General features: G+C 44.6%; 2 protein-coding genes across 2 annotated transcripts in view; one reads left to right on the plus strand and one right to left on the minus strand.

Annotated features, from left to right (window-relative positions):
* Positions 1-8,904, plus strand: part of ctxn1 (cortexin 1) — a 26,551-nt gene extending 17,647 nt beyond the window's left edge. The window contains exon 2 of the mRNA XM_014148717.3: positions 4,984-8,904. Coding sequence (XP_014004192.1) covers positions 5,981-6,250 — 270 coding nt within the window. The 5' untranslated portion in view covers positions 4,984-5,980 and the 3' untranslated portion in view covers positions 6,251-8,904. The remainder of the gene's footprint in view (positions 1-4,983) is intronic.
* LOC106573567 (fibrillin-2) overlaps positions 8,425-24,052 on the minus strand; it is a 112,626-nt gene continuing 96,998 nt past the window's right edge. Inside the window, exons 44-64 of the mRNA XM_014148716.3 lie at positions 22,472-22,597; positions 22,265-22,381; positions 21,962-22,090; positions 21,610-21,729; positions 21,048-21,173; positions 20,684-20,836; positions 20,453-20,518; positions 20,210-20,335; positions 18,556-18,675; positions 17,796-17,918; positions 16,902-17,033; positions 16,563-16,688; positions 16,178-16,384; positions 15,893-16,018; positions 15,655-15,777; positions 14,243-14,359; positions 13,937-14,065; positions 13,263-13,382; positions 12,768-12,999; positions 12,196-12,355; positions 8,425-12,049 (exon numbers count right to left, since the gene is read on the minus strand). Coding sequence (XP_014004191.3) covers positions 11,678-12,049; positions 12,196-12,355; positions 12,768-12,999; positions 13,263-13,382; positions 13,937-14,065; positions 14,243-14,359; positions 15,655-15,777; positions 15,893-16,018; positions 16,178-16,384; positions 16,563-16,688; positions 16,902-17,033; positions 17,796-17,918; positions 18,556-18,675; positions 20,210-20,335; positions 20,453-20,518; positions 20,684-20,836; positions 21,048-21,173; positions 21,610-21,729; positions 21,962-22,090; positions 22,265-22,381; positions 22,472-22,597 — 3,050 coding nt within the window. The 3' untranslated portion in view covers positions 8,425-11,677. The remainder of the gene's footprint in view (positions 12,050-12,195; positions 12,356-12,767; positions 13,000-13,262; positions 13,383-13,936; positions 14,066-14,242; positions 14,360-15,654; positions 15,778-15,892; positions 16,019-16,177; positions 16,385-16,562; positions 16,689-16,901; positions 17,034-17,795; positions 17,919-18,555; positions 18,676-20,209; positions 20,336-20,452; positions 20,519-20,683; positions 20,837-21,047; positions 21,174-21,609; positions 21,730-21,961; positions 22,091-22,264; positions 22,382-22,471; positions 22,598-24,052) is intronic.

Here is a 24,052-nt window from a genome sequence, read left to right on the forward strand (position 1 = left end):
TACTTTTTTCAAAGTATCTGTCTTTTTCAAACCAGCATTGCAGAGCTGGCTACAATTTCAATTTCATCCCCCTGAAAAGATAGAACAAATATTATGGCTGAACTCAAATGTGCTGGTTGATAAAATACCTGTATTTATGGGAAAGATGTTTGAAAAGGGTATTTTGTTCTTAAATGATATTGTAAATTGTAATGGTAGAGTTGTTCTTCATGGAGTTATCAGAATTGTACGGGAAGGTCTGCTCTATCCAAGAGTACAACCAATTGATTACAGCATTGCCCCAAAAATGGAGGAGGCAGGTGGCAGTGGGAGTAGGTAGGGAACTGGTCTGTCTGCCCAATATAAAGGATCAAAACTGGTGGAGGAATAAAAATAGCATAAATAGGAAAGTATACCAGTTTCATTTGAGGACCAGGATGTTGACAACTGTGCCATACAGATTGCAAAATAGTTGGGAAGAGATTTCTGATGTACCGATTCCATGGTACAGGCTATTTGATATATAAGACAACGCAAGATTCAAGACTTGGTGCTTTTCAGCTAAAATTATTATATAGAATTCTTCCCACCAACAAAATGTTGAATATTTGGGGCATAAAATCATCGAAGCTCTGCAGATTTTGTTGTGAGGATACAGAATCAATAGATCATTTATTTTGGTATTGCGCTCAGGTAGCCAGTTTCTGGTCTCAGGTTCAGGAATGTCTGAAAATGCATAGCATTGATTTAAAATTGACCCTAGAAATAGTACTGTTAGGAGATCTGGAGAGACCGGGTCAGTCAATTACTAATACTCTTAGTAAAATTATTTATCTTCAACACGCAATCTGTAGATTCTATTCAATTAGATAGATTGAAATTGTACGTTAAACATCATGGCATAGTTAAAAGATATGTGTTGCGTAGAAACACGAAGTGGGTGGCCAGCAGAGACAGATGGGATGGGCTGAGGGAAACTTAGGGTTGGCATGTGGAATTGGAGACAGGTGGGAGTGGAGTTGCTGTGTGTGTGTGTGAGAGAGAGAATGATGGTCAAAAGATAAAGTGGAAAAAAGTCTAAATTAAACATAATAAAAATACATTTCAATGACACTAAGTGGCAGTGTTTTCCAACTAATGCCGGGTTTGCCTGAGGCTGATGCCGTGCAGGTGTTTGTACACATGCATATAGACACACTCTCATTCAAATAAACACATACATGAACACAAACATACATGTAATAGTGCCAGACATGCACACAAACATATACAGTTGGCATTGCTGTTATGATTTCAGTTGTCATTGATGTCCTTTGTTTTAAATGTATTATTTTGTTTATTCTTTTTGCATTGTTACTTGTTTTCTTCTGTCTTTTCCTTTTTTCTCTTTAGTTCAGTCTCTTGGTTGTTGGTGCATTGGGGGGTTCTTGGTGGTGGGGAATGGAATTCATTGTTTTTTATTTTTTTTCTTCTGGGGGGGGGACGACGACGACTGTGGAAGGGGTCTCGAATGGTTGAGGGACAGCTATTGGGGAACTGTGGGGGGATCTTGGAGGGTTCGGGTTTCACAAGATTGTGGTCATGAAAAAGGAAACTATGACATATATTTTATATCGCTATCATGCACACGCACCCTCACACATAAGGATGGCTCTGTTGCGGAAAGACTGATACGTGTTTGATAGTGTCTTGATGCTGTATTGTTTGTCCTTCATGTTCTAATACTTTAATGTTACCCCTTCCTTGTGTTTTTTGTAATAAATAATACAATTACATATTTTTTTTTTTAAAGAATGGTACCAACACAGCCTCCAAGAGCAACTTCTCCCAACCATCCAGGAACAGTTTGGTGACGAACAATGCCTTTTCCAGCATGATGGAGCACCTTGCCATAAGGCAAAAGTGATAACTAAGTGACACGGGGAACAAAACATCGATATTTTGGGTCCATGGCCAGGAAACTCCCCAGACCTTAATCCCATTGAGAACTTGTGGTCAATCCTCAAGAGACGGGTGGACAAACAAAAACCCACAAATTCTGACAAACTCCAAGCATTGATTGTGCAAGAATGGGCTGTCGTCAGTCAGGATGTGGCCCAGAAGTTAATTGACAGCATGCCATGGCGGATTGCAGAGGTCTTGAAAAAGAAGGGTCAACACTGCAAATATTGACTCTTTGCATCAACTTCATGTAATTGTCAATAAAAGCCTTTAACACTAATGAAATTCTTGTAATTCATTATTCTATAGTAACATCTGACAAAAATATCTAAAGACAGTGAAGCAGCAAACTTTGTGGAAATTAATACTTGTCATTCTCAACTTTTGGCCACATCTGTACAATGTTACATACTTCTTTGTAGATACAGTAATGTGTCGGCGTTGTGTGTGAATCATGGCCAAGGTCGGCTAGCTAGAGGAGAGGTAGAGGATGCTATAACTGTACTCCAACCTGGCTCTGTCCAACCCTCTACTCGATTCTCCATACCTATGCTCATTACCTGCAGGTGCTTTTGCTCTGTCCATCCATCTCCCCCTATCTTTCTCTCTGTCGCTCTCTCTTTCTCGCTCTCGCTCTCACTCCCTCTTGATTTGAAACCCGTTCCGGTCGACAGGGAGATTTATATAATTCATGAGAAGCCATTTGATTGCACATTTTTCTTTCAGTGAGCAAATGAGCTGCTGAAACAATGCACTGATGAATGGATGACATTTGCATTATCAGGGTTGTTCCACAAAAAGAGTGCCTTTTGATATTTAAAGTCGAAATTGTGCAACAATACTGAATTTTAAAAGCCTGTTATATTAAATGAAATATAGAACACACGGTAACGTGCCAAAATTCAGCATTTTAACATGTCCCTCCGTCAACCCTGTGTCACTAATAGGAATAATCCCCAAATTTCTCCAAGTTTCACAATTATTATAAAGCCCTAGTAATTTTGTTGCTTTGAAAAAGTCATTTCTGAAGATTATAATTCATTTCATGTGAATAGTGATTCATTGACAACTGTCCCTCATGTTAAGGTCAACCCTGTTATGTTTTAATGTGGTGAAACTATTCCCTATAAAATATATTTTTGAAATGAAACATTGAACATTTAATAGTCAAATCATAGTGTAAAAGCAGGTGAGCTGGTTCTACTCTTTTTGGCCATTTTCTGGTGTTTTGTGGTGGAAAACGGAGTGCGTCTAGCTGTCAACCCATAGATAGTCAGGCTAGAAGTGTTTTAGCATTTGTTTGTTTTTTTAATATACATTTTTTTTGCATTCAATTGCCACTCCTCGTTGCACACAACACTTCCATGCTTCCATTCTCCCTGTCACGAGGGGATTTATGGCTGATTTAACATGAAACCGTCAACCCTGTTACTTTGTTTGGCACTTACTATAGTCTTTTTAACATTTATTTAACCTTTTGAGATGGGAAAACATGTTTTTTCTGAAGTTGAACATGTGCTCTTTATGACAGAATGTTAAATGTTTTTTAAATGATACCAAGTTCCACTTCGCCAAAGGTACCGGATTGGTGGAAAACCCATCATTGTTTATTAGTGTGTATTCATTACAGCTAATGCTCTTCTAATGCTGCTATAATCATCCACTAAATTAGTGTAATCAAGCAGAATGTCAGTGTAATACTCACTACAGCAGCTGGGAATTGTCAGAATGTTATTGTTACTTATTGACTTGAGTCTAACAATGGGAGCTGTTAGTCGGTGATCCTCAACACAGGGGCCCCTCAGGGGTGCGTGCTCAGCCCCCTCCTGTAGTCCCTGTTCACTCATGACTGCACGGCCAGGCACGACTCCAACACCACCATTAAATTTGCCGATGACACAACAGTGGTAGGCCTGATCACCGACAACAACGAGACAGCCTATAGACCTGGCCGTGTGGTGCCAGGAAAACATCCTCTCTCTCAACGTGATCAAGACAAAGGAGATGATTGTGGACTACAGGAATAAGAGGACTGAGCACCATTCTCATCGACGGGGCTGCAGTTGAGCAGGTTGAGAGATTCAAGTTCCTTGGTGTCCACATCACCAACAAACTAACATGGCCCAAGCATACCATGACAGTCGTGAAGCGGGCACGACAAAACCTATTCCCCCTCAGGAGACTGAAAAGATTTGGCATGGGTCCTCAGATCCTCAAAAGGTTCTACAGCTGCACCATTGAGAGAATCCTGACTGGTTGCATCACTGCCTGGTATGGCAACTGCTCGGCCTCTGACCGCAAGGCACTACAGAGGGTATTGCGAACGGCCCAGTACATCACTGCCAAGCTTCCTGCCATGCAGGACCTCTATACTAGGCGGAGTCAGAGGAAGGCCCTAAAAATTGTCAGACTCCAGCCACCCTAGTCATAGACTGTTCTCTCTGCTACGACACGGCAAGCGGTACCGGAGCACCAAGTCTAGGTCCAAGAGGCTCCTAAATAGCTTCTACCCCCAAGCCATAAGACTCTTGAACATCTAGTCAAATGGCTACCCAGACTATTTGCATTGCCCCCCCTCCCCTCTCCACACCACTGCCACTCTCTGTTGTCATCTATGCATAGTCACTTTAATTAACTCTACCTACATGTACATACTACCTCAACTAACCGGTGCCCCCGCACATTGACTCTACCGGCACCCCCCTGTATGTATTATTTTTTTACTGCTGCTCTTTAATTACTTGTTACTTTTATCTCTTATTCTTATCTGTATTTTTTGAAACTGCACTTTTGGTTAGGGGCTTGTAAGTAAGCATTTCACCTGGTGTATTCGGCGCATGTGACTAATAAAATGTGATTTGATTTGAGTATGTAGTGGAGTTTGCAGGGTTTTAAAGTTCTCTGTTCTGGCTATGGTCTATTAAGGCTCATGGTTGTGAGCATCAACCTTCAACCTGATCATTATAAGCCCCATAACACGTATAAATAATGCATACAACATTATATTGATGTTAGTCAGAGTGATCATAATGGGAATGTTGACTGTGTTTCTTGTGCTTCCAGGTTGTGTTTTAAGGGGAGGAAGCAGTGAAGTCGTGTGGAGGAGAAGCAGTTCGTCTTGGGTTACAGACCTGGAGTAATGCTTGGCTTAGTACACCAGAGGAAACCAACCCTTCTCTCAGAGGATCCTTTTCTTCAACACAGTAATACCCTACCGAGGACTCAGGACCATTGACTGTTATCATCAGTGACTGTTCAAACCCATTCACAGACAGACGGACATCTTTCACCACGTATTTAATCCTAAAAGTACACACTATATAGGGAGACCGCAGGGTGAGAGTGTTTACTTGTTAGACCCCCACTGGGCTATAGACAGAACCCTGCTTTTCAAACCCACTAACTGACCCTTCCCTGGAGAAACGGCTTACTGTGCGTTGCTTTCACATTCAGCAACATTGATCCTCTGCTCTGATTAGCCTTTTAGCATCTCTTATTGTTCACGCATATATATACACACATAGGCGCATGCTGCTGTCAGCTCGTTCACACATCTACGTCTCGCCTGGCTGTGATTAGCATCCACTACAGACAACACCTGGGTATATCCCATCTGTACACAATTAGCTCCCATTGAGGAAGCTGGGAAGTACTACCTGTACAGTACGCTGTTGCCCTGTGCTGTACTGCTGTGTTTATCCACACTGGCAGGTGCCTGTGTCATGTCCGGTCTGTCAAGGTGGATGTCTGTGTGAGAGAGTGGATACGACAGGGCTCTGATAAACACATGTTCTGTAGTCGTCTACTACTGCCTATGGGTCGGTCACTGTGAGCGGAAGAGGTCCTGGTACTGATCATACTGTCTGTCTATCGCCCTGTCAGAAGGGATCAAGATCAAATCTCTCTTGAAGAAGACACTTCATCAAAAAAGAGACTAACCTGGATAAACAAAGGCTGAATAGAACATATCACTCTGTCCATCCGTCCGTCCTTACCCCTGTGGCCCACTCCCCCCACCATCCAATTTGTGTGCCAGTTCTGCCGCCGGACCCCTTGGAGGATGAGTGATGTCCCCACTCTGGACTATGAGCTGCTGCTGTCCCCTGGGCCCTCCCTCCCTGGGGCCCCCAGCAGTCCTCCTCTGGTGGGGGGTGACGCGGAGCAGAGGACGGCCTTTGCCTTCGTGGGGCTCCTCATGCTCTTCCTTGTCTTCCTGCTGGTGCGCTGCTTCCGCATCCTACTGGACCCCTACAGCCGCATGCCATCCTCCTCCTGGACCGAACACAAAGAGGGTGCAGAAAGGGGGCAGTTTGACTACGCCCTGGTCTAGACCTGGGTCGTGTTCATTAGGCACCAAATGGACTGAAACAGAGAGGGACTACTAGAACTTGTCCAATAAGGAGGCTTGTTTTTGTTTTTTCTGTTGCACAACGTTTTGCTACGGTGTTCCCTAATGAAAACGACCCTGGTAGGGTCTAAAGGGGGCAGTTTGACTGGCCCTGCTGTAGAATCATACAAGTAGTCAGACTGGAGCTCTCAAGACCCAGACAAAGATCAGAACCCTCAAGACCCAGACCGAGATCAGAACACTCAATACCCAGACCGAGATCAGAAGCCTCATGACCCAAACCGAGATCAGAACCCTCAAGACCCAGACCGAGATCAGAACACTCAATACCCAGACCGAGATCAGAACCCTCAAGACCCAGACCGAGATCAGAACACTCAACACCCAGACCGAGATCAGAACACTCAACACCCAGACCGAGATCAGAACCCTCAACACCCAGACCGAGATCAGAACCCTCAACACCCAGACCGAGATCAGAACCCTCAACACCCAGACCGAGATCAGAACCCTCAACACCCAGACCGAGTTCAGAACCCTCATGACCCAGACCGAGTTCAGAACCCTCATAACCCAGACCGAGTTCAGAACCCTCATGACCCAGACCGAGTTCAGAACCCTCATGACCCAGACCGAGATCAGAACCCGCAAGAGCAGCCTCCTTGAAACTCAGACCAAGAGGTAGAAAGGGGTTATACTGCACTGCTGCCTTAAAACGCTATGCTGCATCTCCCCCTGCTGTAGTCCCTGTAGACTGGCTAAAATGCAGGGGAGAGCTACCAAGCCATTTAAAACATCCTGGGATTACAAACAAGATCTCTTAACTACAGAATAAACCTAGACATAATAGTATCTTGCAGTGTTTACATCTCACCTGTTTCTGCACCTACAGTTGATGATTTGTTACAGTATATTCAGCAGTTATGACCTTTTTAACCAACATTATTCTCTGACAGATTATTAGTATATTACAACTGTGTTTACAGATGCAGTCACCTCTTTAAGAAACCAAACTGGTGATTTGTCTTCATAGAAATATTATTAGTGTGTTTTGTGTCTGTATAACTGAAACAAAGCCATATATTTACTATCTATATCTACATATTGTTTGGTTGACCTGTTTGCTTTAGCCACCCTGCCAAACTTGGTGAAAACATGAACTCTACAACTGCGACTTTTAGAAAGACCAGAAATACTTTATTTTTGTATTCCGGCTCAAGTTTGGAGTCTCCTTTTGCTAGTGTTTTCTGTGGTTTGTAGCTCTCTCAATCTTATCGTTGGACTGTGATTCTTGAGGTAGCCAGGTCTTGGGACGAGGTGAGGCAGAGCGGGCAGCTTTGCTTGCGTTTTCAAGATTTGTAAGTAGATATATTTCCTAACTGCTTTGTTTTTGCTACGCAGGGTTTCATTCTGTGAAATAAAATGGGGTTCTTCAATTCATTTTTTCAATTTCCTGTGTGGGGGTGAATGGTTGGAGTGGGTAGATACAGGTAATTGACAAAATAAAGGAAACGTGAGTAAATGAGGGATACAAAGTATATTGAAAGCAGGTGCTTCCACACAGGCGTGATTCCTGAGTTAATTAAGCAATTAACATCCCATCATGCTTAGGGTCATGTATAAAAATGCCCAGTTGCCCATTATTTGGGCTACCATGGCTAGAAGAAGAGATCTCATTGACTGAAAGAGGGGTCTCAAAGGAGCATAGGGGGTTTAGTGTGTGTGTGTGTGTGTGTGTGTGTGTGTGTGTGTGTGTGTGTGTGTGTGTGTGTGTGTGTGTGTGTCTCACCAGATCTCAACCCAATTGAACACTTATGGGAGATTCTGGAATGGTGGCTGAGACAGTGTTTTCCACCACCATCAACAAAACACTACATTTTGGAATTTCTTGTGGAAGAATGGTGTCGCATCCCTCCAGTAGAGTTCCAGACACTTGTAGAATCTATGCCAAGGTGCATTAAAGCTGTTTTGGCAGCTTGTGGTGGCCCAATGCCCTATTAAGACACTTTGTTGGTGTTTCCTTTATTTTGGCAGTTACCGATAACTCTTCCTGTAAAATCAATAAAACATACCAGCACATTAACTCACTTTAATCACCTTAACAAAGCACTAATGGGACATTCACCGAGCTGGAAAATGAAACTTCAAGACAATCCTTTAAAAATATAACCCACAATACTTTTATTGCCATTAAATGTCACTGACAAAAGTTTACAAAATGATGAGAATCACTCAGATTTGACAGATCGCACATGTGTACACCCAATTAATGTTAGATTCGTTCCAGCATAAAATAAGAGTTTGGAAAATGACAAAAGACTAGTTTGTCAGGGGTGTTCAGTTTTGCCCCAGTTAGAGGTATGGTATGGCTCAATGATTGTCATGGAAACCATCAGCTGGTTTCAGAGAGAGCTCCAGGTGTTGAGTCTGTCTGTGTTCTCTACACCCTCCTGAGCACCTCTAAAGAAATGACATTTCAAGTTCTTTTTTCCCTCAAATTCAAAATCAGAACTGACCGATTGAGCGATACCAGTGAAGTTCAAGTTTGACACTGAAGCTGAGATACAGTACGCACACGCACATTATTTTCTTAACATGTATTGGCAAATAAAATAATGGACAGACAAAAAAAAAAAGATGAAGTATACAATGTTCCCATGTTCGAAAAATGGTTATGCATAAATATAGCCCAGGCTGTGGGAACAGTGCAGTAACCTTGGATGTTCAGAGAGCAAAATCATAGTTGAGCATCAGAGATAGGTTACTAGACAGAAGCCACGTTTATATCTGGTTCTAACATGCGTCCTTTGTTCTGATCTTGTCCTCATTCTGATTGTGCCCACATTTTACAGGTGTAGATGATTCAAAAGACTCATTGTGAACTGATTTTAATCAGATCTTATAAGTGTAAATGGGCAAGATCGGGACAAGATCGGGACTAAGGATGCATGTTAGCGGCAGGTATAAACAGGGCTAGGGACACTCACAGCCAGAGTGAGCGATAGATGGCCATGTTGAGTTTGCATTGATCCTATAGGCTTGTTACAGTGTCAACATCACGATAGAGAGACAAACTGTAGTGGGAATGCTACTATAGCAGTGTGTTCTGGTCTCTGACACTCAATCCAACCAGGTCCCAGATCTGTTTGTGCTATGGTTGTTGCACAAACTGATCTGAGATCAGGCTACTGGCAATCCGCACCCACTAACCGACAACATTATGAGCTCAGAGACTACAGTATGAGCTGAGAAGGACAATGATAGGTACAGTGTTCTAATCTACTGCATGATCACAAAATGGATGCCACTCTAGGATTTGATTTGATCTTTTCTTTTCTGTGCAAACAAAGCCACCAGCACTTTAAGGCATTCAATCTTGGGCAGCCTTGACGCTTTTAAAAACAACATAAAAAACATCTACATTTCACTTAAAAATATACAATTACATTTTCAAGAAGCAAGTTCGATAATATTGGTTTTCAGCATTAAGACATTACAAAAGACAGACAAACATGAAACATAAAACCTAGTAAAAATGACAGTTTTTGCAATCAAGATTCAAGACTGATTTTTTTTTTTGTACATCATGTAAGAGATGGAATTATTTAGCACCTTTTTCTCTGAGAAAAAAAGAATTGTGAGCTAATGGATGTTTATTTTCAGTGAGTTTTGGTGTTCACCTGTGTGTTTGTGCCTGCATTTATGTGTGTTCTGTAAAAATCCCAAACATGACCTGTCTGTTGTGGTAACGTTGTTATGTACCATTGAGGTTGTTACAGTATCTTACGTCTCCAGCTATGTTTCTCTATGGGCTGCAGTTGGTTCAGCCATCCAATAAGTTCCCACTACCAGTCAGAATGCCAACTCTCAGAAAAGCTTCAAAATAAAGTCTTGACTAAAGCCGAATCCCTCATGACCTGTTTGCTGCGTTTCTAAGCAAAATCTCCCTGATTAAATTCAAAGAGCAGTTTCAGTGCATGATATAAAACTGTAGCACCACTAGTACAATGTCCTGGCAGTCTTTTGGAGAGAGGACTCGAGGTAGTAATCACCCCTAACCACTGAGCCAGGATCAGAGTACCCTACCCGCGTTTCCCACCTTAACCATTAGGGAGATAAAACAATATCTGATCCTGGACCAGTGATTAGGGGTGGCCTCTACCTCCTCTTCTGTCTCTGAGACACTGGACATGGTTCATGCTGAAGGACAGTGTGGCCCTCTCCTGGCCAGAGGCAGCATTACAACAGCGTTGTATGGTGAGTGGAGGACATGAGTGAGACGCATTGAGGTAACAGAACGCGGGCCGGCAGCACATGCCATCACACCAGAGGGTCCCTGCTTACCGATGGTGATTTACTCCTAGAGTTGTATACTATGCATGATGGCCAACTCTACATTACTGTTAAACCTGACATGTGTAAATGTTGCAGTCCTTCGTGTGAAGTTTTTTGACAGTACAATACATTAAATGACAGAATACTGAGTAGGGCGAAGCATGACCTCTATCCCCAGTGTTGTGTTTTCACAGAGATTACAGACAGGCGAGGGACTGCTTGGACCACCATTCACCAACACATACCCTTATATCTCTTTTAGCAAATCAGTGGTTCTTACCTTTCCACATCATCATAAGAAGATTGTCCTACACACGCTCAACTCAACAGTAAAATACCCCCCCCCACTTTATTGTTGACCATTGTTTAGCATTTCAACAATTTTCTGCTTTTTTGTGCATCTTCTTTCATTTCTACTTCATCCCAGAGGTTCATGGATTCGAGGGCATGAATCGATTCTCGTCAGCCATTTTGTGTGTAAAATCTAAAATGGCAGGGGTTTGTGGTCCAAGCACTGCACACCTTTCTGTAATCTCCTCCACTCGTTCTCCAAGTAGAATACAGATATAGGATCTTAATTTGATCACGCTTTTGTTGCTGGAAATGTTCCTGCACAGCAGGAAATGCAAACTTGTAGTATATTTGATTGTAGTATATAAATTTCCAATTTGAAATTTCAGACTTGATTTACCCTAACAAAAAAATGATCAACCCCTAAAAAATGCCCATTCATTATAATCCACATAATAATTCACATTTCCTGTTGCTGCAGAATTATTTTCCTGCTGTAGCAAACTGGCTCAAATTAAGATCTTACATCTATAGGAGGGGTGGGTCTGGGGTGGGTAGATACAGTAAGGAGGGCAAGGCAGGGTGTGGGTAGTCAGGGTAACAAAATAAAATACTTGACAATTTAAAAAGTGGTGGTTGGGCTGGTTGACTCAGTCTTTCAAAGCCCCCTACCCCAATTTGTTGGATGGTCCTGGGGTTAAGGTCAAAGGTCAGAGGGGCCATTATAAGGTTAGTCCAGGGGCGGGAAGGAAGGACGTTAGGGAGGGTTGGAGTGCTTGCAGCTCAGTTCAGGTGGATGTGCAGCTTGATGCGTAGGGCGTCTCCTATCTCTCCCAGCAGGTAGTCGCTGTCGTGTTCCTCCTCCAGCTGTCGGAGGCGCCGCGGCCCAAACAGGGGCAGGCTGGCGATCTCCAGGTGGTAGGAGCCAGGGGGAGGGGGCTTCCTGCCCAACCTCAGCACGCTCTTCCCATTGTGGCGCTCCAGCAGGCGGAAGTGCTCGCCCTGGTTGCCGTGGGTGATGACGTAGCGCACATGGTGCTCCAGGGGCACCAGGGCCGGCAGCAGCTCCAGCAGGGGCTCCTTGTTGTGCAGCGAGGCCAGGCTCAGGTTCATGGGGATGGACTCCTGGGTGTCTAGGCTGGACATGCTCACCTCCTGGGGAGATGAGGGAGGAGAGGGTCAGCACATAGCAACACAACAAAAAACATACACATAACATACACATTTATAACCTGTAGATTTGATAAGGAGTGAGAGACTTCAAAATAGCAGAAAAAGAGAAAAGAGAGTAGCAGTAGCACCTTGAGGTCGTTGTCTCCAGCAGCATGACGTCTGTGTCGGCCCTTCTTGCCGACGTCTCCGTTGATCTTACATTCGTAGCAGGCCTCTGGAGAAAGACTGTCCTCATCATCTCCCTCTGAGCTAAACTGGTCCTGGAAGCCCTGACCTGAAATACAATGACTGGAGAGACAACAGAAAGAGAGAGAAGTCAGGACTCACAGTAGAACTCACATCCCTTAACACTGAGAGAAACTCTTTCTTGTGGAGAAAATAAGTGTGACTGTTTATACAGTGTTGTGTTGTATGAGGTTCCCAGTGATTCCAAATACATTTTTGTGCTGTGACCAATCTAAAGCTTTTGAAGTCTTTAAGATATTTTAGATTTTTTTTTTTAATCTTCACCCAATAAGTGAATAAAACCAATGGTTGTAACCAAGAGCAAGTTTTGTGCCATTAACCCATAAGGAATCAGCCACAAGCCACAACCCATTGGGGAAACCCTGGTGTAAGTCAGTCAGTCAGTCAGTCAGTCAGTCAGTCAGTCAGTCAGTCAGTGTCAGTCAATGTAAGGCTAAGTCTCCCATCCACTCACCCCTGTCCAGCCCTGTAGTACCCTCCAGGACAGCCACACAGGTATCCTCCGTCTGTGTTGGAGCAGCCGAAGCTGCAGGGGTTACTGCCCATGGAACACTCATTGACATCCTGGCACCCACCCCCTCCCTGCTCAAAGTCAAAACCGGACGGACACACACACTTAAAGCTTCCCAGGGTGTTGTAGCAGGAGGCCGAGCCGCACACGGACACACCCGAACACTCGTTCTCATCTACAGAGAGAAAGATAGATTGATGGGTCAAAATGAGTAAAAGACAAGCCTAAGCACAATGTGCACACGGTATCAGAGTTAGTTGATTGATGCAGATACTTGGTAAATTAGGTCCTGAATTGAGATTATGACACACATAGAGGACAGCTCCTGTGTCTCAATACTGGGCAGTGACATATCTTGTGGCCGTATGCACCCCTTGAAGCAAAAAGTGTTTAAGTAAGTGACTGGTCTTGTGACTGGTGTCCGTCTGTCCCACTCACCCACACACTGGTTCCACTGGTAGTGTTGCACATAGCCCTGAGGACAGCCACAGCGGAAACCTCCCATCATGTTCTGACAGCCGTGCTGACAGCGATGGTTACTACCACACTCATCCACATCTGAAGGAGAGGTCACAGACATGGACAAGTTACACACTCCATAAGGCATTTTGGGTTAAAACTTACAAAAGTTTGTGGAGTGTGTGTGTGTGTGTGCTTATGGCGGGGAGTGTGTGTGTGTGTGCGCTTATGGCGGGGAGTGTGTGTGTGTGCGCTTATGGTGGGGAGTGTGTGTGTGTGCGCTTATGGCGGGGAGTGTGTGTGTGCTTATGGCGGGGAGTGTGTGTGTGTCTGCTTATGGCGGGGAGTGTGTGCTTATGGCGGGGAGTGTGTGCTTATGGCGGGGAGTGTGTGTTTGTGCTTATGGCGGGGAGTGTGTGTTTGTGCTTATAGCGGGGAGTGTGTGTTTGTGCTTATAGCGGGGAGTGTGTGTGTGTGCTTATGGCGGGGAGTGTGTGTGTGTGTGTGTGCTTATGGCGGGGAGTGTGTGTGTGTGTGCTTATGGCGGGGAGTGTGTATGTCTGCTTATGGCAGGGAGTGTGTGTGTGTGTGCTTATGGCAGGGAGTGTGTGTGTGTGTGTGTCTACATGCGTGCTTGTGTGTTTGATCCTCACCTTCACACTCCAGGCCAGTGGTGTCCAGAGAGAAGCCTTTCCCACAGTCACAGTTAAAGCTGCCAGGAGTGTTAACACAGGAAGCTCTGGAGCCACACACACTGTTCTGCCCATTACACTCATTGTTGTCTACGAGAGATGAAGATACACATTCATGAGATTTCACTGACAAAAATGTTTGGGTTCAAATTAGGTGCAAGTGAGGTGCTTAGGGGAACTACCAGCTCTAAGTCTAAGGGTTCTTTAACTTTTGTAGGTAGTAGAATTGTCCTAAACAAAGTGTGTATCTTGTTCATGGCCACTCACCGATGCAGGCGGTCTGGTGCTGGGTGAAGCCTGCAGGACACTTGCATGTAAACCCTCCGATGGTGTTGACACACAGGAACTGACAGTTGTGCTGCTTGGTGGAACACTCATCCAGATCTGGAATTGAGGGGTAAAAATATGGATTTGTTAATATATTGTGTAATATATTGTGAAAAAAACATGTATACTGTGTGTACTGTAGTTGTATGAAAGCGTTAATTCAGGACTTTAATCGAATCCTACTTTGCCTGCTCTGATGCTTGTCAAATGTGGCAGGGCTTGCAAGCTACCACGGACTACAAAGGAAAACCCAGCCCCGAGCTCTCCAGTGACGCGAGCCTACCAGACGAGCTAAATGTCTTATATGCTCGCTTCATGAAAAGCAACACTGAACCATGCTTTAGAGCACCAGCTGCCCTGGATGACTGCGTGATCCCGCTCTCCGTAGCCGATGTGAGTAAGACCTTTAAAGAGGTCAACATTCACAAGGCCGTGGGGCCAGATGGAATACCAGGATGTGTACTCAGAGCTTGTGCTGACCAGCTGGCAAGTGTTATCAATAACATTTTCCCTGACCCAGTCTGTAATAAGTTAATGTTTCAAGCAGACCACCAAAGCCCCTGTGCCAAAGAACGCCAAGGTAACCTGTTTAAATGACTATTGCCTCGTAACATTCACATCTGTAGCCATGAAATGCTTTGAAAGGCTGGTCATGGCTCACATCAACACCATCATCCCAGACACCCTGGACCCACTCCAACTTGCATACCGCCCCAACAGATCCACAGATGACGCAATCTTTACTCCACACCGCCCTCTCCCACCTGGACAAGGGGAACACCAATGTGAGAATGCTGTTCATTGACTACAGCTCAGTGTTCAACACCATAGTGCCCTCCAACCTCATCGCTATGCTCAGGTCCCTAGGACTGAACACCTCCCCCTGCAACTGGATCCTGGACATCCTGGATAAAGATTTGGCATGGGCCCACAGATCCTCAAAAAGTTATACAGCGGCACCATTGAGAGCATCTTGATTGGTTGCATCACGGTTTGGTATGGCAACTGCTTGGCGTCGGACTGATAGGCGCTACAGATGGTAGTGGGTACGGCCCAGTACATCACTGGGGCCAAGCTCCCTGCCATCCAGGACCTCTATAGCAGGCTCCAGCCAACCAAGTCATAGACTGTTCTTTCTGCTACCGCACGGCAAGCGGTACCGATGCACCAAGTCTGAAACCAACAGGACCCTGAACAGCTTCTAGCTTTTCTAGTGTTAGCATTTTTCTATTATTTCTATTTTTTTCTCTCTACATTGTTGGGAAGGGCCCGTAAGTAAGCCTTTCACTGTTAGTCTACACCTGTTGTTTAAGAAGCATGTGACAAATAATATTAAATTTGATTTGAACCACCTTTGCAGGTCTTTCCGTCAGGCTGCAGGGTGTATCCTCTGGGGCAGGAGCACAGGTAGCTGCCCTCTGTGTTCTTACACAGGAAGTTACAGGGCTTGGGAGATGCGGAACACTCATCCATATCTGAAAAAAGAACAGGAAGCAGTAGTAAGTAATATGATCAGAATGAGGGCCATTTCTACCCCGGGCAGGATGGTTTGGTCCAAGGCCCAGTAAGAGAGAGAGAGACAGGTCATACCAATGCAGGAGGTGCCGGTGATGTCGGTGGTATAACCCACGTTGCAGTGGCAGCGGAACGATCCGATGGTGTTGATGCACTGGCCGTTCTTACACAGGTCTGGCATCACCGTGCACTCATTGATGTCTGCAACAACAGTAGACAAGGAGGTTAGACAAACACACACACACACACACACACACACACACACACACACACACACACACACACACACACACACACACACCTATCTCCTTTAACATTTACTATCACCCTCCCTCAACCCATTCTCACATCCTCTCTAACCTCTGCCGTCGGTGGTGTACCCGGGTCCCAGTGGGCACATCCTCTTGTACTGCACGGTGCCAGGCAGTGGGCAGAGCTCACACTGGGGTCCCCAGCCACGTCCGAGGTTGCAGCAGCACTCAGATTTGGTGACACTGTTCCTGTTGGTGGAGCCCTGCTGGCACATAGTCTGGAGCACCTCGGTGAAACAGAAGCCCTTTCGGTTATCTGTAGGGGCGGAGGGAGGAGAGAGAGATGAGTCAGCAATATGCAGGAGCTGTATATCAAATGTGTGTGTTGAAGGGTTGAAACATTCTTTCATTCTTTTGTTTTGATGTGGTTACATAGAAATTGCATGGATGGGTTGTGCATCCTTCTGCAGAATCCTTTGAGGTGATATGCTCACCGATACAGTCCGTTCCAGTGGAGCTGGGCTGGAAGCCCTCGTTGCACACACAGCGGTAGCTGCCCACTGTGTTCTCACAGCGCCCGTTCTTACAGATGCCAGGCTTTGCACGACACTCATTCAGGTCTGCCAGGGGGAGGAGGATGAAAGATGAGAGGAAGATGAGAGAGAAGAGGGGGCGGAGGAGAAGAGGGGAGAAGATGAGAGTTTAGAACAGTGTGAAATAAAATGTAATCATTTTCAAGAAGTGTCCTACTTCTCTCCTGCAGTGTGTGTGTCTTTGTGTGTGTGTGTGTGTGTGTGTGTGTGTGTGTGTGTGTGTGTGTGTGTGTGACTCACCCATGCAGCCCTCTCCGTCAGGTCTGCGCTGCATGCCAGGGGGGCAGATACACATAAAGGTGCCAATCAGGTTCTTACAGGACATGCCCTTGGACTCACAGTCATCCAGCCCCTCTGAACACTCATCCTGGTCTGGAGAGAGAAAGATGGAGTGAGTGAGAGATAGAGAGTGAGATATATATATAGAGAGAGTGCGAGATAGAGATATTGAGAGAGAGAGAGAGAGAGAAAGTTAGAGATATTGAGAGAGAGAGAGAGAGAGAGAGAGAGAGAGACAGAGAGAGAGAGAGAGAGAGAGAGAGAGAGAGAGAGAGAGAGAGAGAGAGAGAGAGAGAGAGAGAGAGAGAGGAGTAAAGGTTTAAAGAACAATAAACCAATATGTTTAATTTTAATGATAAGAAGGGGGGAAAAACACTTCACTAAAACAGATGAATGACAAAAAGGATTGTCCTGTAAATTAATTTCAGAATCCAGCCCAGTTCACTGTAAAACTGGCATCTCCAAAGAATGACCATATAAAACCATCCTGGTGAATTTATGATGATAGACTGCTTCACTCTACCACAGCTGTATAATAACTATCCCACATGGTTTCATCTTATTGAATGTTTCCATATGACTACAGGGAGAGAGAGAATCCTGTAGAGAAAGAGAGAGATGGAAGGAGAGAGGTGAGACAGAAAGAGATAAAAAGAAAGGCTCCTGTAGAGAAAGAGAGAGATGGAAGGAGAGAGGTGAGACAGAAAGAGATAAAAAGAAAGGCTCCTGTAGAGAAAGAGAGAGATGGAAGGAGAGAGGTGAGACAGAAAGAGATAAAAAGAGAGACTCCTGTAGAGAAAGAGAGAGATGGAGAGAGACTCCTGTGTGGAGGTAGGTTATGGCGTGTCCCCTCACCTCTGCACATGCGGTGGTCGTCTCGCAGCACGTAGCCCGAGGGACACATGCACTCGTACGAACCAAAAGTATTGACACAGCGGAAGGCACACAGCAGGGGGTTCAGAGAACACTCGTTGATATCTGGGGAGAGAGATGAGTACATGAACATTCTATCATACAAGACACATTGTAGAATCTGGAGTCTCTTGTCAAAGACTCCAGCCACCCTAGTCATAGACTGTTCTCTCTGCTATTGCACGGCAAGCGGTACCGGAGCGCCAAGTCTAGGTCCAAGAGGCTTCTAAACAGCTTCTACCCCCAAGCCATAAGACTCCTGAACATGTAATCAAATGGCTACCCAGACTATTCACATTGCCCCCCCCCTTCTATTCTGCTGCTACTCTCTGTTATTATCTATGCATAGTCACTTTAGTAACTCTACCTACATGTACATATTACCTCAATTACCTTGAAAAAACGGTGTCCCCACACATTTACTCTGTACCGGTACCCCCTGTATATAGTCTCGCTACTGTTATTTTACTGCTGCTGTTTAATTATTTATTCCTTTTATTTCTTATTCTTATTCATATTTTTTAAACTGTATTGTTGGTTAGGGGCTTGTAAGTAAGCATTTCACACCTGTCTACACCTGTTATATTCAGCTCATGTGACTAATAACATTTTATTTGATGGTGTATCATCATATGCATTTGTAATTTTCCATGTGTAACGTCAAGTGAAAGGTCAAAGGTCAGTGTTTATATGAGTCACATACCTTCACAGGTCATCATAGGTCCGGGTTCGAAGCCTTCATGACAGGAGCACTCGAAGCCTCCCAACACGTTAGTACAGGTCCCGTTACCACAGGGGTTCCCTATAGAGCACTCATCAGTGTCTGGGGTGGGAGAGGGAGGAGGGGAGGAAGAGGAAGCAGGGAGGAGGGGAGGGGAGGAAGCAGGGAGGAGGGGAGGAAGCAGGGAGGAGGGGAGGAAGAGGAAGCAGGGAGGAAGAGGAAGCAGGGAGGAGGGGAGAGGAGGAAGAGGAAGCAGGGAGGAGGGAGAGGAGGAAGAGGAAGCAGGGAGGAGGGAGAGGGCAGTAAATGGTAATTCATTTGGCCTCAGGTATTATGACCTCTGACAAGAATGTCCTCTTGAAGAACAGTAAATGTAATCATCATTACATTTACATTACATTTAAGTCATTTAGCAGACGCTCTTATCCAGAGCGACTTACAAATTGGTGCATTCACCTTATGATATCCAGTGGATAACCACTTTACAATAGTGCATCTAAATCTTTTAAGGGGGAGGGAGGGGGGGGGGGGGGGGGTTAGAAGGATTACTTTATCCTATCCTAGGTATTCCTTAAAGAGGTGGGGTTTCAGGTGTCTCCGGAAGGTGGTGATTGACTTCATCATCATCATCATCGGTTTATCTGTAAAAAATTGTAACCTGCACTTGTATGCTGATGACACTGTTGTGTAAGTCGACACCCCCACTGTTGACCAGGATCTTTCTGAGCTACAGTCTGCATTAATTTCTTTACACAAAATCTTTGTTGAACTGAAATTGGTGCTGAATGCAGATGAAACCAAGTGTATGTTGTTTTCCAGAACACTTAAACATTTATCTGATGATTTAGGCATATGTACTTTGGATGGTGCCCACATGAATTATGTCCCTGCTTATTAATATCTGGTCATTTGGATAGACGAAAAGCTCTTTTAAAAAGATATTGATGAGTTAGTTTATAAGTTGAGAATAAAAATCGACTTCTTGTATAGAACTAGGTCATGCCTCTTGTTAAATGGCAGAAAGCTAATCATTCTGTTGACATTCTTCCCAGGTCTAGACTATGGCGACATCATCCAAATGAACTCAGCTGCCACTACATTAAAGCCTTTAGATTCAGTTTATCACAGTGCACTACAGTTCATTACAGGCGACAGGTTCAGTACACATCACTGCATTCTGTATCAGAAAGTAGGTCGATTCATTGATCTCTTTTTATGTATAAGGATCTCTTACAAAAACATCTGCAGTACCTAGCTAACATCATTGCTAACCTTTAGACGTGCATGTTACCATACCCGGTCTCAGGGATGGCTAACTCTGGAGACCTCTTTGTTAGGTAAATCAGCTTTTAGTTTCTTTGCATCCCATGTATGGATCAATCTACAGAGTTCCCTACAACTAGATGTACCAGTGCCTCTCGGTCAGATCAAATTGTTGATTGGGGTCCTCTTTGCTGAGGAATGTGATTGTTTTTCTTAAGTGTATTTTGTAATTTTGGATATTTTCATTATGTTGTATTTGTAAATTGTGTAAATGCAGGACTCCCTTGTAAAATAGACATTGGTCTCAATAGGACCCCCTGCTAAAATAAAGATTTAAAGAAATCTTCATCCCCCCCAATAGGGGTCAGCTCACCAACACAGTTGACCCCAGTGTAGTCCAGGTTGTACCCGAAGGGACACTCGCAGCGGAACGATCCATCCGTGTTGATACAGACACCGTTCTGACAGACGCCTGGGTTGTCCAGACACTCATTCATATCTACAGAAAGACAGATGAGGACAGTTTATTGACCAGAGAGTTTTGGCATGGGGTCATCAAAGAGCTGATGCAGTTGAGGGGTGGGTATGTCTGGGGGTGGCCCAGTCTGTCACTCACCCTCACGGGCGTCCCCTAGTCCAGGCAATGCTCCATGGCCGTAGGGACACAGGCTGTCAAAGGCCGCTGGAGACACAAGGAGACAGAGGTCAGAGGTTAGATCTACGGACTGATAACAAGACAGGATCATTTTGGTTTAGCTCATATCAACTGGCTTGAGTTGAAGAATGCATTTTTATCACTACATTGACTGTGTGTGTGTGTGAAACATGTGTCGTGTGTGTGCCTCACCCTCGCTCTCGCGTGGGCACAGCTCGCAGGGGTCTCCCCAGCCCTCGCCTGGCATCTTGCTGCAGCAGCACTTGGCCTTAGTGGTGTTGAAGGCTTTGGGCACAGAACACTTGCCAGACTCAAAGCGGGTGAAGCAGAAGCTCTCTCTAGTATCTGCAGGGGTTGCAAACAACCAAGTGAGGAGGAGAGTAGACAATTGACTACCACCAGTGGGTCTGAGACAGTATAAAAAAGGTTATTACTTTTTGGCCACACTAGAAAGAGCAGAAGTGTTGTGACTTCTAACAAATCTGAGAGTATATTTCCACAACTGTACTCTCTAACATGGCCATTTAGTGACTACTTGGAGGGTTTTCTCCCTCACCAAAGCAGCGGCGTCCATTGTCAGACAGAACGAAGCCATGCTGACAGATACACTGGAAGCTTCCTGGGGTGTTGGTGCATGTGCCAAACTGGCAGATATTTGGCTCCACCTCACACTCGTTGATATCTGGGAGGTGAGAGGGAGGAGAAGACGGATGACAGGAGGGAGAAGGAATGAGTTTCAAATTCCAAGGCCAGATGGTGTATGGGTGTATGTGTGTGTATAAACGTGTCACCCCAACAGTGCACAAGGCTACACGGCCGTTACACAGTAGTGTATGTGTGTGTTGGACCAGATGGTGGTCATTGACACCCTGATGTGTAGTTGTGAGCATATTATGGCTCTAGCTGTGTGAGCAGGTGGAATCAGTATGTACAGGAGTCATGGAGTCATGTTCCTTGTGGTGGTCCAGTGTGTGTGTGTGTGTGTGTGTGTGTGTGTGTGTGTGTGTGTGTGTGTGTGTGTGTGTGTGTGTGTGTGTGTGTGTGTGTGTGTGTGTGTGTGTGTGTGTGTGTGTGTGTGTGTGTGTGTGTGTGTGTGTGTGTGTGAAGGAGACTTCTACCTATACACTGGTCGTTCTGGACCTCGTATCCAGCTGGGCAGATACAGCGGAAGGATCCATCCAGGTTCTGACAGATTCCAGGAGAGCAGGTCCCAGGAAGACTCACACATTCATTGATATCTGACAAACGACAGCGGTACACTCCTCACTAGAAATACCCTACAGCTCACACACACCAACGCCGGATCAGACATACATTACAACAAATAGTTGATTTAGCTTGGAGTTTGCACTTTTTGGACTATTCCATTGGTTCCATTGTAACTAAATCAAGCGTGGGTCAAGTATTTTAAAGTATTTGACATACAATATGTATTTGTCCCTGGTCTGCCTGGAAGTTGACTTGACTTACCAACACAGTTCTTTCCGTCTTGGGTGAGTTCGTAGCCTTCCTGACAGAGACACTGGAAGGAGCCCAGGCCGTTGATACACTGGCCATTCCTACACACCTGACCCACCAACGCACTGCACTCATCAATGTCTGGAAAGTGGATAGAGATAGTTTGTTTTCATCTTATTATTCAAAATATGCTACAAACATTTCTCCATTACAAAATTGAAAGTGTTCCTTTTAACATTTAGCCTGAATTATTCCTAAAGGGTGGTAATATAATTATTTTCCAAGATGTGCGCTGGGATGTGATCGAGTACGTACCCATGCAGTCATTGTTGTGCGTGAGCTCGAAGCCAGAGAAGCAGAGACAGTTGTAGGAGCCCACCGTGTTCTTACAGGTTCCATTCCCACACGGCTGTCTGTCACACTCATCAATATCTGAGATGGAGAGAGACCAGGTGAGACTATAGAGGATCAACTGTGTCTGCTATTGTAAGTCTATTTAGTTTACTGGGACTCTTTACTCACCCATGCACATGGTCTGGTCGGCGGTGGCCTTGAATCCGTTGTGACAGAGACAGCGGTAGCTGCCCTGGGTGTCGATACACTCTCCATGACTACACACGTTAGGGATCTCCTGGCACTCGTTACGGTCTACACACATTAGGGAGAGAAGATTCATATATCATACACTCTTTTTAGTTCATTTGTAATAAATGATCTAACTAGGAAGTTCCATGGAGATCAATAAATCGGTTTTCCAAGGGAGACCAGGCCAAGGCAGCTCCAGCATTAACTAATTGACTCGGGGGAAATACATTTCATGGGTCATTCCACGAAAAGAGTTCCTTTTGCGTCCCTTTGATATTTTAAGTAGAAATTGTGCACCAATATTGAATTTTAAAAGCCTGTTATATTGAAGCTCCCTTTAATATAGACCACATGGAGAATTCAATATATCTGGTTTGCTAAAGCGCCAAAATTCAGCATGGACTTCTAGGAAGATTTTAATCCACTTTAAGTTTCCACCATCTTTGTAAATCCCTAGTTATTTTGTTGCTTCGACAAAGTAATTTCTGAAGATAATTATTTATTTCATGTGATTAGTGATAAATGTACTTCTGTCCCTCATTTTAAGGTCAACCCTGTTACGTGAACTCTCATTTTAATAAGGTGAACCTGTTATTTTATTGTTTATCAAAAGAAACATTGGACATTTAAGGTTCTATTTTAACAAACCTAATCCAATGGTAAATCTAAGCGCTGACGATAGGGCTACAGGTCCGGGGGTGTGTCAGAAACATTTGAGCTATTTTCATTGCAGGAATTAATGAGCGCAATAGCTGGCGGTGACGCGAAAGGGCTGGGTTTTTATGAATAAATAAATTATAGGTGTGACGAGGGCTTGGCCACTCACTGGCCAATCAACGCGTTTCATGGCTTAATACTGCATGTCGTTGTCTCAAGTTCTGTAAGTTATTGACGGTCTTTGTGTTGTCATCAACTCCAATTCGGCTGCATGGGGGCACCGAATATTACCTTCCTAGTCCATTGGGGATTGATACAGTTTATTAAAAGGGGATGCTTCCAAACTTGATATTTGGTGATTAAAGCTTTGGTGATTAAGATTTGTTTCAAAGCGGTCTCATGAGCCAAACCCTTTATGATAGTGTTGACTACTTGGCGAATGCATTGGGCAGAAAAAAACCTGCCTTCATTGACAGGAGGCTCTGCTCTGCTTGGTTTGTGATCAAATGAAATGGAAAAAAAAACAATAGTTTTTTATGTTTCTTAATACAAGGTTTACGGGCACAAAAAGAACATCTCTCTTGTTCCATGTGCATTTGGGCACTGTGCGTCACGGCTGGATAGGCTGTGCTTCCGCTGTCAAAATTCATGCCATAACCAACCAGGTTACCACTAAGACCAGCTTTTGGTTGGCTGCCTGAAATTGGCACTTTGGCATGTATTTCCACCCCTCACACCTAGCGCAAGCCAGCTCATATAAGACAGGTACATTTCCAATCCTAGCGCTAGGATTCGAATACAGAAAAGCACCATCTTAAACAGGTCGAAATCGCAAACTAGTGTGCGTTTGACAATTGCGCT

Source organism: Salmo salar, chromosome 16, assembly GCF_965601325.2.
Source record: "Salmo salar chromosome 16, fSalSal1, whole genome shotgun sequence".
NCBI lineage: Eukaryota > Metazoa > Chordata > Actinopteri > Salmoniformes > Salmonidae > Salmo > Salmo salar.